Source organism: Asterias rubens, chromosome 16, assembly GCF_902459465.1.
Source record: "Asterias rubens chromosome 16, eAstRub1.3, whole genome shotgun sequence".
In the NCBI taxonomy this organism is placed as follows: Eukaryota; Metazoa; Echinodermata; class Asteroidea; order Forcipulatida; family Asteriidae; genus Asterias; species Asterias rubens.
Genome location: NC_047077.1, coordinates 12,727,317 through 12,742,235, shown reverse-complemented (window position 1 = coordinate 12,742,235; position 14,919 = coordinate 12,727,317). Strand labels below are relative to the sequence as shown.

General features: G+C 41.2%; 1 protein-coding gene across 12 annotated transcripts in view; it reads left to right on the top strand.

The window, feature by feature from the left end:
- Nucleotides 1-14,919, top strand: part of LOC117300661 (nuclear receptor coactivator 2-like) — a 95,731-nt gene that overhangs the window by 67,664 nt on the left and 13,148 nt on the right. For 10 of the 12 annotated variants that reach the window (XM_033784363.1, XM_033784366.1, XM_033784368.1 and 7 more), the window contains 8 exons: nucleotides 2,044-2,225; nucleotides 3,919-4,013; nucleotides 7,957-8,046; nucleotides 9,382-9,469; nucleotides 11,138-11,323; nucleotides 11,952-12,191; nucleotides 12,489-12,636; nucleotides 13,803-14,596. In XM_033784363.1, the coding sequence (XP_033640254.1) occupies nucleotides 2,044-2,225; nucleotides 3,919-4,013; nucleotides 7,957-8,046; nucleotides 9,382-9,469; nucleotides 11,138-11,323; nucleotides 11,952-12,191; nucleotides 12,489-12,636; nucleotides 13,803-14,596 (1,823 nt within the window). The remainder of the gene's footprint in view (nucleotides 1-2,043; nucleotides 2,226-3,918; nucleotides 4,014-7,956; nucleotides 8,047-9,381; nucleotides 9,470-11,137; nucleotides 11,324-11,951; nucleotides 12,192-12,488; nucleotides 12,637-13,802; nucleotides 14,597-14,919) is intronic. The other 2 variants (XM_033784369.1, XM_033784364.1) reach the window with 1 other exon arrangement.

Below are 14,919 nucleotides of genomic sequence, written 5' to 3'. Positions count from 1 at the left end.
GGAGGTAATTTCTCACTCAAATAAAGCCTGTTATTAGGCATCTGAAAGCACACACAATTATGCACCAAGGGTGTTTTTTTGTTTGTCATTTTTTTTCCCCCCAACTTAGATGACCAATTGAGTCCAAATTGTCACAGGTTCGTTATTTGATGCATAAGTTGGGACACACCAAGTGAGAATACCAAACATGTCCAGTGGCTTTAAGAATCCTGAAACCATTTAACAGCTGAGACTCACCCTCATACTCCCATTTCCTCCCCTGCAATGAGCCACTTAGGTGAGTAACGGATGGTACCCAAATCCTCTCCCAGCAAAAGGCTGAGATTTAGAGGCAAGTCATGGGTGTACATGAGACTGGAGGACCATTAATCTGGAACATGTGCAGAGACTTATCCATAAGCTCTGGTTTCCGTTGATTCACTTGGAGTAAGAATCTAATGGTGACATCCTCTCATAAAAAAAATAATAAATAAAAAAGTTGCAATTATTTGTGCGTTAGGTGGTTGGCTTCAGCATTGCATTATGGGCAGGGGCATGGCCGAGCGGGAAAGAGCACGGATTCAAGCTCTGGTGTTTGATCAGCAGAGTGAGGGTTTGAGTCCTGTTTGTTTTTTCTTTGAGAGGGGGGGGGAGGGGTCAGGATTTTTGCAGTAATCTGATTATGTCATCCATGTGGCTGTTGTATCTGCACTTATATTCCACTGTATATCCTGCAATCCGGCGGCAACTGTTCCATTCATGATTCACCACATATAAACTGTCATCCTGTATCTGGGTATTATCACTATCTACCCTGGCTAGCCAATCATGCAAGAGGACAACTTAAAAGCGGTCCCTGGCCTTCTGCCCCCCCCCCCTCCTCCTTCACTTCAACTGACCCCCCCCCCCCCTTGTGTCACATCCTCGACATGCCATGCTATCCATGCAGGATTGATCTGGCGACACTGGTTACTGGTGTAGCATGGTTCCCCGCTACAGTGAAAATCATCCGGTGTGCTTTGATCCGAGGGGGGGGGGGGATGCTTGCTTCACACAGGTGAGATCCTATGTACAGAGGCATAGGAAGTGAGGTTCTGTAACTGAGTACTCAGGGGAATGGTAAAGGCCAAACAGCGCTGTGGGCATTTCCTGACTGGTAGTAGGTTGCATCAAAGCCGTGCTGTACCTTTTTCAAGTACAGTTTTTGTGCGAGTTCGCAAAAGTGCATTGTACACTTGAATTCAGGCGATGTTCCATTACATAAAGTACACATGGCCCCCCTTAAAGGTATGGAATGACATTCATTATCTTGTATAGTACAGTAATCTGTTTTTGGGCCGCACTGTAGAAGAAACATCCTACAGTTACCATCAGTCCTTCTTCACTTTTTATATCCACTGCTTCTTGTCCTCATAGAGCAGACCTTAGGTCCTTCAGTTTCTTTCCGAATCTCAGTGTCCTCATTCCTGTATCTTTAAGATGTAAGACTGCATTAAGCCTGTGGCTGCTTAAGGTAACTTTTAGTAAACGTGTAACCGTTTCTGAAACGGTCGGTTACACGTGTAACTGCCGTACGTATCATAAAACAAAAATGAGTATAAAAAAAATCTTCACTACAACCTTGAAAGAGAAAAAAACATTTCGTCTTCATCACAGCATTTCGACTTCGCGATCACCTCGCAAATTAAACCCCCAAAATACAACAGAACAAAACAAAATCAAGAAGAAAGAATCTTGCAACAAACGATAAAATACTCTTTTTTTGTTTATCCAGGGTATCCTAAAATAGTCATGTTTAATACAATGAAGTCTAGACACATTCATGGTAGTGTTTCGTAAAACACCTTTGCAAGCTTTTTACCTGTTGGCTCGTACTACTCAGCCTAAACAAAACAAATTTTTAATTTTTTTTATATTATTTTTTTAAGCTTAATATATTCCTGGCAACAACAACGCAAACAGTTTCAAATGTGTATCTAAGACCAACTCTACCGATCCAAGGCAACATGATCCATCAAATTCTATTCATTAATATTTCCCTACTGTCTTTTTATCCATCTGCAGTTCCAAGTTTCTCGGAGAGAAACGACGTCGTGAGCAGGAGACATCGTACCTGGAGGAGCTCGCTGAGCTGATAACGGCTAACTTGAACAACCCGGAGTCTCTGAACATGCTTCCAGATAAACGGGCCTTCCTTCTAGACTCTGTCAATAAGATCAAGCGGATACGCCTGCAACAACAGCAAGGTAATTGCTTGCTTTAAGTCGAGTGATGTCCTCGAATCACGATGGTTCCCCGTGCCTTTCTGTCCCCCATTGCCGACTTGAAATCTTCCGATTCCAGACCCGTGTCCATTTTAAGAATGTCAGTGTACGTTAAGTACAGGTCTACGAGGTTGCCTCCTCCCATGCTTAGGGATACACAGAACAATATTGGATACTGGTTCGTCCACTGGTGTCCAGCAAAACGCATCCTTCTCTGTCTGATTTTTCATGAGACCTTAAAGTTGCATCGGGGATAAAGAATATTAGTTTGGGTTTTACCCTTAAGCCCGGTTCACACTTCCTGAGAATGCGAAGCAAATGTTGACGTCACAAATTTGCAACGAATAATTCGCAGCAGTTCAACTCTGCTCAACTCACTTGCGAATATCGTGTGCGAAAGGAAAATTGTGACGTCACAATCATGTCAAGTTCGCATCGCATTTGCAGGAAGTATGAACCGGGCTTAAGTCATGTTAGTTGGTACATAAGACACTGCTCTAGAATACGGCTCTAGAATACGCCGTATTTTTGACCGCGTGAGGGCACTCTCAATGATATATGTAATTCGTCTTGCATAGTTTTAATTGGTCTGCACAGTTGTAATTTTTCCCAATTGAAGTGCCACTTTGCAAAACGAAAACAACCTGGCCCTCTCAAAGATGAAATTCCAGGCTGTTTTATCATAAGGAAGTGATCAAGTCGATCATTAACCTGATTCGTCTGGAAATGTCCTGAAATTATCATTTCAATGCCTTTGTTTCTAAAGTGATGTTTTGTAATGAAACACCATTTTAACCTGGTGTTATGTATGTATTAAAGGCTATCATTCTTGGCCCCAAAACACTTGAACGTCTGTTCAGAAAGTGAACAGGGGCCGATTTCACAAAGAGCTCAGATTGATCTTAAACAGTTAACTGCAAATCAGTGGAACATGTCTGATGTAGGTTAGTGTGATGTCACAATACAAATCACTCTTGTAATACTGACAATTTGTCTTGCGATGGATTTTATTGCTTTGTGAAAGGCCACAGGGCTCAATTTGATAGAGCTGCTCCATCAGAAAATGTTGGTTAAAGACACTGGACACTATTGGTTATTGTCAAACACCAGTCTTCCCGCTTGGTGTATCTCAACATATGCATAAAATAACAAACCTGTGAAAATGTTAACTACGTCACTTCAGATGAAGCCGTTTCTCACAATGTTTTATATACTATCAACCTCTCCCCATTATTACTCGTAAACAAGTGAGGTTTTATGCTGATAATTATTTTGAGTAATTACCAATAGTGTCCACTGCCTTTATCAATTGTGTTCTAAGCAGGAATGAGTGGGGTACCAGTCCCAAATTGTCCATGTTACATGGTAGTTTGGCTGGTAACCTTATTCGGTCTACAAGCATATTCTTGGTCGCTTAGCTACTCGTTGTGTTTAACCAGCTTTTTGAAATCGGGCCCAGGTATGCAACCTTTCAGCTGATCAGGGTCCAATTTAATGGTTAAGCCAATAATACTGCTTGACAAATTTCTTTGCTAAGCAAAAATTGAGTGGGGACCCAGACACACCAATGGAAACTTCGATCGGCCAATCAGAATCAAGAATTCAAGCCTGCTTGAAGATAAAGACCTTTAATTGATCTTTGACCTCTAATTGATCTTTGACCTCTACCGTACAGACCTGGAGCAAGGTAGTGAAGTTCAACACAGCCATGTTTCATCCAGCAAGCCAGGAATGCTGTCTGGAGATTCACTGAGTACCAACTTATTGGAGGTTTGTTCTTATGCTTACTACTTACTTAGCTGCTTAGCACTGGGTGTCCCCTGGCCTCCTTGAAAAATAGTCCCCATTCAGGTCTATTTGTAGCTAAAGGCTCTGCATCATCCTGAATTTGCACCTTCAAGCATAATGGTGGGCGTCCTCGTTGGCGTGGAGTGTTTAGGGCCACTGATTTTCCGCGATCGCGGAAGACGGACGGAAATCGCTGAATCAGCCTTTTGAAACGGAAAACGGGGTTTTCAGTTTTTGAAAAAATAAAATAAAAATCGAAGAAAATTTAAATTTTTTTCCAGTTTTTTTCAGGCCAAACCTATTGTAATTGCATTCTTTATTTAATCTTCTTTTTGTTAAAAAAAAAAAAGCATCAAAAATCAGGTTGTAAAAAAAAATGTACTACTAGATCGTCACCGTATACGTAGTAGCGAGATATCCAGCGAGTGCCGTGCGAGTGCGGCATCCCGTTCTGAATACACGTTGTTTTACAGCACGTTGTTTTACGGCACGTTTTTTACATTTTTTTTTTCACCCAAATCACATTTTTTTTCCTACCCCTTATCAACAATATACACAAACCAGCTTACCTATGCTCTATATTAACACACACAATGATTTTTCATTTCGGAAAGGTCTAAAATAAAACCGTAAACTGTCAACTTTTGTCGCCGAAGCGAAAACAAAATGGGTGACATTTTGTTTGTGAGGGAGAACGGTCAGGTTATTTTGGTTCCAAGTCTGTGATTGTGCGTATTGGCTGAAACAGCGCCCTCTTGTGAGTAAGAGCGTGTGATAGCACATAATGTGAGGGAATTCTGCGTGGCTATTGCAGAGAAATAACCGCGATGTAAGACTTGAAATCAAGTTTATCACGTCATGTGTGTTGATACTGCAGTCACAGTGCTACGGCTGTTACATGTTTCTGTTGCAGCGATCTCTGATCAGTCAGTGAGCACTGCATTAAACTTCAGAATTAAAATTTCCAACTCGTTACTCCGAAACTGAATCAGCCGTTGATTTTAATCATCATCACTGTTTTTTGCTGATAAGGGGAACCGTTGTATGTTTTCATTTACAAATTAATCAACAAGTAATGTAACAGTATTTTTCAGAAATTCAGTTCAAAATTAACATTTAAGAAGTCTGCATGTGCAACTTATTCAAAAGTTAAGTTTGTAAGTGACTCCCTGGGTATAAACAACCTTTTATCCAATTAAAAAACATGAAACAGAATTTGTTGTGCCTGAAACGGAATTATGTTTTTGTCAAACGGAATTTGCACTTTTCTGAAACGGAAAATCAGTGGCCCTAAGTGTTGAAGTCATTGTAGTAGACCAGGTTGGGCAGACTGTCGGCTGGCATTCTGATAACATGGCCATGGGCATGGGTGTTTTTTCTTTCATTATTATCTCGCAACTTCGACGACCAATTGAGCTCAAATTTTCACAGGTTTATTATTTTATGCATATGTTGAGGTTCACCAAGTGAGAAGACTGGTCTTTTACAATTACCAATAGTGTCCAGTTTAAGAACAAGGGTGCCTCGACTGGGACTCAAACCCACAGTCTACTGATTGAAAATACCACAGCTCAAGTTTGGTGTTCTTATCAGCTCAACCAAGAAACGCCACTTTAGGATGTATAGGCTATTGATCCAATAGGAGACTTTCCAACGCTAGGCGGCAGCAGACATACCGGGTAAATTCCCATTGTTTACATAGTTCTGAACATGCGCATAATTCTGAGAACAATGGATTTACCCGGTAAGTCTGCTGCCCTCTATCGTCCCAGAAAGTCTCCCATTCACTTGATGGTGTCACCTATGGTAAAGTCAATCTCAGTGACCAGGGGTAATAATTTGAAGCGCTTTGAGACACCCATTCGGGAGTGAAAAAGCACTATATAAACTCAAATATTATTATTGTTAGGGATGGTCGGAGGGCACTGGGGTATTGGCAATATCAAGTTTGACTTAAAAGCAGTGGAAACTATTGGTAATTACTCAAAATAATTATTAGCATAAAACCTTTCTTGGTGATGAGTAATGGGGAGAGGTTGATGGTATAAAACATTGTGAGAAACGACACCCTCTGAAGTGCCATAGTTTTTCGAGAAAGAAGTATTTTTCCACGAATTTGATTTTGAGACCTCAGATTTAGAACTTGAGGTCTTGAAATCAACCATCTAAACGCACACAACTTTGTGTGATAAGGGTGGTTTTTTTCTTTCATTATTATCTCGCAAGTTCGATGACCGATTGAGCTCAAATTTTCACAGGTTTGTTATTTTACGCATATGTTGAGATACACCAACTGTGAAGGCTAGTCTTTGACAATTCCCAATAGTGTCCACTGCCTTTAAAAATAATTATAAAGACTTGTAGCCTGCTGGATGTTCAAGATGCAGTAAAACCCCCCAAAACAAAAACAGACACAACAAAGTTAGTCCTTGAAACCTGTGACATAAGATAAGTTTTGAGAAGAGATTTGAATTTTGTGGAACAAGGACAAGATCTAAGATTAAGGGGTAGAGAGTTCCAGTTACCTGTAGAACGTCATTTCATTCTTGAGTGGGTGTTTGTTGCTCTGGGGTCGGTTTCACAAAGAAATAAAATTCAACGCAAGACAAATTTTCAATATCACCATAGTGATTTGTATTGTGACATCACACTTAACTAAGCAACTACTATTGATTTGCAGTTATGATCAACCTTAGATCTTTGTAAAGTTGGCACCTGATCCTATGTTTGTGGAAGCGGGAATCATTGCATCGCTAATAAGGACCCCATAGCTGACTCTCTCGTCAAGATTGTATTACTTTCCAGTTTATCAGAGAGTTTGCAAAAGTTATTGAGGTAAACAAGATAAAAACAGCAGCGATATCTTGAAACCAGGAGCCCACTGGCTGGGGCCAGTCATGGGAAGAGCACTGGTTAAAAAGAGAAGCTAAGTTTGGACGTGGCCTCTAGAACAACAAGTCATCTCGGAAGAGGTGGGCGGTGACTGTTTAAGAGCCCCCCCCCCCCCCACACAATGCCGTTACGCACTTGCTGCGTCCCACACAATGCCGTTACGCACTTGCTGCGTTGGCAGCACCATAAACCAGCACCAGGTCTTTTTTCTATTTGCGCCATGCATCTGGAACTCTCTACCACTTAATCTTAAATCTTGTCTTAGAACCACAACATTCAAATCTCTTTTCATAACTTATATTACGTGTATGTTACAGGTTTTCAAGGACTAATTTTGTTGTGTCTGTTTTATTTTTTTGGTTTTCACTACGTCTTGAACGCCCAGCAAGGTGGACATGTGTGCATTGCAAGTCTTTATTATTACGTGCACATACATATGATGTAATGTAGTAGTGTATACATGTACTGTACATTGAAGTATGGACTGTCTCTATATTGGTGGACATAACTAACCATGCTAGCCTGTGAAAATTTGGGCTTCATCCGTTGTGTGAGTGAGGAAAAAATCGTGGAAAACCAGGCACTATTTTCAGCATGTAAACACATCGTCCTTCAGTTTGGTTTTATGTAACAACTGAAATCAGTTTTTTTGTTTTGTTTAGGTTTTCAGATACATCCGTTAGTGTAACGTAGTTTTCTTACATAACCTTGTATGACTTCATTTCAGAGGGAAAATTCATAATCAGTAAGCATTCGGCCTAAAATAAGAAAACAAATTATTAATGGCCTGACGTTCGTTTCGACCCTAGCAGAGTCTTTCTCTTTAGCCTTCGAGAAAAACGTCAGGCCATTAACTATTTTTGCATTTATACCCTCGGTCCATTTGGTTGGTAAGTTGTTTGCAACAGCTAATTCTGTTTTCTAAAATAAGACAATGATGTTTTTTATCCTATATAATTCTGTGTAACACCTTTTTAAGTTCTCTGTTTTGTGAAAATTATTTAATGTTTTTGTTCCTTTTTTTGTCTTAAAGGCCATGGATGGATTTTTATTTGTGGTAAACAGCTTGGGAGAAATTGAGTTTGTGACAGAGAATGTTAAGATGTACCTCAACTTCAAGCAGGTAATTTAATTTGTTCAAACTTTTATAATCCCCCCCCCCCAATTTTTAGGATTTATATAACGACTTCCTTAAAGGCAGTGGACACTATTGGTAATTACTCAAAATAATTATCATCATAAAACCTTTCTTGATTACTAGTAATGGGGAGAGGTTGATGGTATAAATCATTGTGAAAAACGGCTCCCTCTGAAGTGACGTAGTTTTCGAGAAAGAAGTATTTTTCCACGAATTTGATTTCGAGACCTCAAGTTTAGAATTTGAGGTCTCGAAATCAAGCATCAGAAAGCACACAACTTCTTGTGACAAGGTTGTTTTTCTCTTTCATTATTATCTCGCAAATTCGATGACCGATTGAGCTCAAATTTTCACAGGTTTGTTATTTCATGCATATGTTGAGATACACAAACTGTGAAGACTAGTCTTTGACAATTACCAATAGTGTCCAGTGTCTTTAAAGGAAGGTTATACCTTAGTTAAGATATTTCTGTGACGTCACTCTGTTGATGAAAGTGTAGATTATTTCTACTTAAATGTAGATTCGCTACAAATCTACAGCTGTTGATAATGCATAAAATGTATAGGCATATTATGATGACTTTCTTCAAAATTGTGGATGTAAAGAGAAAGGAATTTGAAAAATATGGACCTGAGAAACGTATTTGCATGAACTGATGAAACGCTGTTCAGACAGATCGTATCCCAAATTACGAATTATTCTGCCTGCATGGAGATAATCGCTCTATATTTTGGGCGAAATCTCAAAAACGCGACCATAAAATAAAATGTTTGATTTTTATTTTAGGGGCTCTGGGGAGGTTCTTGAAAAATCTGGACTATTAACTGGTATTTTTTTTTATTTGGCCTAATATTATTGGTCTGAGTTTCACTATCAGAGTATACTTAAAGGCACTGGACACTGAGTGCCCTGGTCATTGGGCCAATAACATTCCCTTTTTAATCTTTCTCAGCTCCCTGGGGAATTTACAGCCCTGAGCTGCCATGGCGCTGCAGTTGCTTTTTCATACATAATACCAACCTCTACCCTCGCAGGTACCCATTTATGCCCCTGGGTGAAGGGAAGCAATTAGAGTAAAGCATCTTGCCCAAGGACACAAGTGTCATGACCGGGATCCGAACCCACACTCCGATGACTTTACCACCAGAACTTGAATTCGATCCTCCAAATCACTCGGCCATGAAGCCTGTTTCTTGTCTCACAAAAGGAAAAACAGTGCATACCGATTATTGCGCCACCAGAGTTTGCTTCGCATTTGCAGGAAGTATGAACCAGGCTTAACACCCTTGTGTGTTGTATGATTTGTTTGTTCTTTACAGGAAGATCTTATTGGCTCCACCATCTATAGTTTCATCCATGTTGGGGATCATAGTCAGTTTACCAGCTGTCTCCATCCAACAGCGACTTGTAAGTACCGTTTCAATCTTTGCATGTAAGAAGATTATAGTTTGGAAAGTGAGGACCTTTTCAAACCTAGGCCTGGGCTCTATCTCAGACTTGGGCTTTGCAGAGATACCAACATACACGATTTGGGCGTAGCAAATACGATTTCGAGCCGTGACTACGACGCTACGATAATACTCAATAAAACACGCTAAACAACCCGCCCAATATAATTTTATTAAATCGTACAATACATGCAAACAAGGAATGAACTATTAAGTGGAAATAAAAATTAAGAAAAATATCAAAACAATTGTAACAGAAAAGAAAAAAACACTTTTAATTTTAGAACGCAGTGTTGAATAATAGCGGCGAATTCACTCGAACAATGTACGTGTCTCGACGTAATGATTGTTGCGTGCCCTCCCCCGCTGTCTGGCCGGCTGAGTGTGCATTTTTTTCGGTAGGGCATTTCTGCAAGATTGTACCCATTGATCTCTATTACACGATGGGGAATAGTGCACACGTGCGTGGGGAATGAGGTTGTGTGTGAGCTAACGTGTCACAGTAACCTCATTCCTCATGTATCCACTATTATTGTGCCCATGCTGGCTGTACATGTACTTCATCCAAGCTTGGCAAAAAAAGTACGAAATAATGGCGACAAAAAAAGGAGACCTTCTGAACAAAAATACCTTCAACTGAGTGGCCTGTGAGGTCTAAGCTAGACAGTTTCCATGTTTTCCTACCAGTAATTGTAGCGCCGATGTCCAGACAATGCCCAAAATACGGACACGTATTTTTTGCCCAAAATCCGAACACAATTTTTTTTTTTTTTCTTCTTTTTTTCTCTCTCTCTCTCTCCTAATACATGTAATAGCTTGTTGTTGCATTTCTGATCATTAAAACAAAAACATTTAAGTAAGGCCACCCTTTTTTATGTTACATTTAAGTAAGGCCACCCTTTTTTATGTTACATTTATTTTTGAAACATAGTCAGAAAATGAAGGAAATCAGGTTTTTTTTCAAGTTTTTTTTCACTGGCCATTATAAACATTTGTAGCTGTTCTGTCGATGCATACAGGTAATTGTTATTTCACAACAATGCCTGAAAATGAGCTAATTAGCATTGTAGAGAGTAATAGAAAGATCGGTTTAGGGAGCCCAAGCTGCGCTCGCCCTTAACATTTGGGAGATGCTACTCTTTTTTAAAATTCAATGTTGGCATCTCTGGCTTTGGTAAATGGCTTGGGCTCCAGCCCCCGACTTGGGCTCCAGCCCCCGTCTTGGGCTCCAGCCCCCGACTTGGGCTCCAGCCCCTGACTTGGGCTCCAGCCCCTGACTTGGGCTGCAGCCCCCGACTTAGGCTCCAGCCCCCGACTTGGGCTCCAGCCCCCGACTTGGGCTCCAGCCCCCGACTTGGGCTGCAGCCCCCGACTTGGGCTCCAGCCCCCGACTTGGGCTCCAGCCCCTGACTTAGGCTCCAGCCCCCGACTTAGGCTCCAACCCCCGACTTGGGCTCCAGCCCCCGACTTGGGCTCCAGCCCCCGACTTGGGCTCCAGCCCCCGACTCAGGCTCCAGCCCCCGACTTAGGCTCCAGCCCCTTGAACATCTGTTCAGCTTGATTTGGCGCATTACAAACTTATTATTGTTATTATTATTGTTATTATTATTTTATATTTTGCCACCAGCAGCTGGTATTTGGTCTCAAGATTCCAGCTCACAGAACAGTCGTAACCGCTCTTTCACCTGCCGCATGCTTACCAAGTCAGTTGACGAAGAAGACAATACGCAAGAACAGCACTACGAGAATTTGAGGTGTTCCGCCATCTTGAAACCTAAAGAAGACGGTCAGTCTTCCAACTCGGCGGAAAGTGGTGAGTAGTTAAAGGAAATAGACTCGTCTGGTAATTGTCAAAGACCAATATTCTCACTTGGTGTATCCCAACATACAATGTATGCATAAAATAACAAATCTGTGATAATTTTGACTCGATTAGTCATAGAATTTGCACAAGAATAATGAAAAAAAAAAACACCATTGTTGCATTACTTTGGGTGCTTTCAGACGCCTAAAAAAGCTTGTGGAAAAACGTACATCGTATGTAAGCAGTTCATGTTAATTGGAGACTTTTGGGACGCTTGGTGGCAGCAGACTTACCAGGTAAAATTCATTGTTCTCGGTCATGCGCGACTGCTCAGAACTACGCAAACAATGGAAAGTTACCTGGTAAGTCTGCTGCCACATAGCGTCCCAAAGTCTCCCAATGAAGAAGTGGCGTGTTTGCGTCATATGCTGATCCTCACATGTGTTGCTTTAAGTTTGCTTGAAGATAAATTTGTTATCACACGCGTGCTCGTGGAATGACGGAAAAATAGCACGTCTGCGTCCCATAACCACGTATAATGTAGATGTATGGGACACAGAAGTGCTATATTTTTCTGTATTCCACTTAGCTTGTGTATAAAACTGATTGTTCTTTCTTGTTAACCTCCCCTGCATAGATACACCCGCCCATCTTGTCTGTATCGCAAGTCGCGCCATGGTGGACGACTGCAGTAACATGATGTTAGGGAACGGAGAGGAGTTTACCACGAGCCTAGACCTGACGGCGACCATCACAACCGTTGATCTAACCCACCTGAAGCCACCCCACTACAGCAAGGAGGAGCTTGTTGGGCAGATCATCTATAAGTTCTGTCACGGCAGTGACAGAGCGGAGCTGAAGAAACACTTTGACGAAGGTACTTGTTTCTGCATCTCTCTTGCGCCAGGAGTGTTTTTTTAGACAGACATGGTGCACTATAAATGGCCGCTATTATTATTATTATTTGTGACATTCTCATTTTGGCATGTCTTAGCCCAGAGTACCTTCCTTCCCCCCCAAAAAAGTGCAAGTCTCACACTTTCCCCGAGACCTGTGAACAAATATCATAGGCTTATTACTTGGGTGGGGTTCGAACCTACGACCATTGCGATTCTGGAGCAGTGTCTTACCAAAAAAAATCATTATAATAATGTAATATTTCTTCTTGATACAGCTTTGGAGAAGGGAACCAGTTCAAGTTCGATGTACCGCTTCCAGATTTACACGGATACCTGGGTGCGCGTGCAGACTACCAGTCGAGTGTATCGAAACCATCACAGTGGCAAACCAGAGTGTTTGGTCGCTGTACATACCGTCATAAGGTAACTAAACCATCCCCCTCCCCCAACAACAACAAAAACAAAACAAACCCCCCCTCCCAAAAAAAAAAAAAAAAATTGTTACAAATATAAGAACAACATGAACATAAAAATCATATAATGATTGCCCCAACTTTAGGGAGTTGATTTCTAGGTACAGCAGGAAATGGATTGATGCAGTGAGGAGTGATTGACGCTTTGTTTAAAGCCATTGGACACTTTCGGTAAACAGTATTGTCCAAAGGCCCACACTTCGTGTATCACAATTTATATATAAAATAACAAACCTGTGGAAATTTAGGCTCAATTGGTCATCAGAGTCTGGAGAAAGTAGCGGGAAAACCCACTCTTGTTTCCGCGCGTTTCGCCGTGTCATGACATGTGTTTACTATTAATCCGTAATTCTTGATGTCGAGAATTGATAATTGTTGTAATGTTTTCTCAAAAAGTAAAGCATTTCATGGAATACTATTTCAAGAGAAGTCTTTTACTATTACCTTCTGTAAACCCTGTAAGTTATTTGTAAATCTGTGATTTCTTTTGGATTTTTTTTCTGTTCTGAAAGTGTATAATGGCTTTAATATTGCTTGTGTGCTAGACTGTGCAAGTCTCGCCTTGATTTTGTTTCATCCATTATTTAGGTTTAACTTGGTTTGTGACCATGAAAAGAATATTAGTGTTGTGAATGTGATACTAAGTGATAAACAAAATGAAAGTAAAATAAATTTGACATTTCATTGAAGAAAAAACCTGATACTTAAAATGGACCTCCGCTTTCAGTTCCTTGCAAAAAATAAGAATTTGTTCCCAAATCTGATCACAAAACTTATGTAAACGCTTGTTTTGGTTGAGAGTACTGGTCTTCTGACTATTGCCAAATGTGTCAAGGTCATTCAACAGGGATGTGATTTCTCCTATTTTTAACCGGAAATAATTTTTTTTTTTAACCCCCCCTTTTGAAAATTATGTTAAAACCATATGGAACAACTCAGATGGTCGAGAAATGCTTTCAAAATCAGAAACAAATACATGTAAGAAGGCTATGTACTTGCAAGCTTTCGCGCTCGCAAACTTTAAAGCCTTGTGCGCTCATACAGTGTAGTTCAGGTTTTTTTCCAACAGCCTATCTCATCCCTGATTTAAATATCATTCTCTTGATCTGTTGACAGGGATGAAGCTCAGTTCGGTCCCAGTCAGATCAAGCCAGCCAGTATGTCTGCTAATAACATGTCAGCGATCGCCTCCACCAGTACAAATGAAAAAACCAACCGCATCCTGGAAGCACTGTCCAGCATCAGCAACAGCAGCGGTAACAAATCCCTGTCTGGGAACCTCGGTGGCTTAAATCTTAACACTCTCAAAACCTTAATGATGAAACGTCAGCAGCAGCAGCACATGCAACAGCAACAGCAGCACATGCAGCAACAACAGCAGCAAGGCATGGGATTGAACAGCAACAAAGCCAGCACCAGCGGGATGGGTAACCCTAACCCGACCAACCCAAACAACGCTCAGGATGTTTTGGACTCCCTAAAGAGATCCTCTCTGTCGAACATGCTGCAGGTCACTGATGTCCGGAACCGTAACGGCGCCATGGAGACGTCGAGCGTTTACCCCGTCGCTTACAGCAACACTGGGGATCGCCACCCCGTACCCGAGAAGATCCAACGATTGGATCGCAGTCCCTCGGACTCGAACATAGCATCCTCGACTGAACGCAACGATAGGATGCATGGTGACAAGGGCGATGACGGTGACGTCTTCCTCCCAGAACACTCCAATCACAAAAAAGGGCGGTACCAGGAGAAGGGTCGACCTACTGGAGGTGGCGAGGGGTCAGGGAGTGGCCAGGCCGACGGGACTAGCCCCAATCTCAGTCCCGATACCAACGAAGAGGAGAAGGACAGTACACTGAGTAAGAACACACTCCTTCAAAAGCTACTTCAGGATGACGGCGAAGAAGGTATGTACGCCAAGTTGTTATGTCAGTGCCAAAAAAGCACACATTGTATTCCCCGTAGAAAAATGCTTATGCGAGTTTGAAATTATCTCCCTTAACACTTTAGAGACAATCACCATGCACAAATACATGATTTTATTGATGATATTTTTCAACGATGTTTTCTTGTAAAATTGTCTCTAGAAAATATTTATAAAAGAGAAATGTTGCTTTGTGTCAGAAACATAGTAGTGGATGTATGTATTAAACATGGGAACCATTGGGAAGTGTCAATTCAGGTCAAAACCTTTACTTTTATCTATTTTGTTGAATGGAAGTTGGTCAGA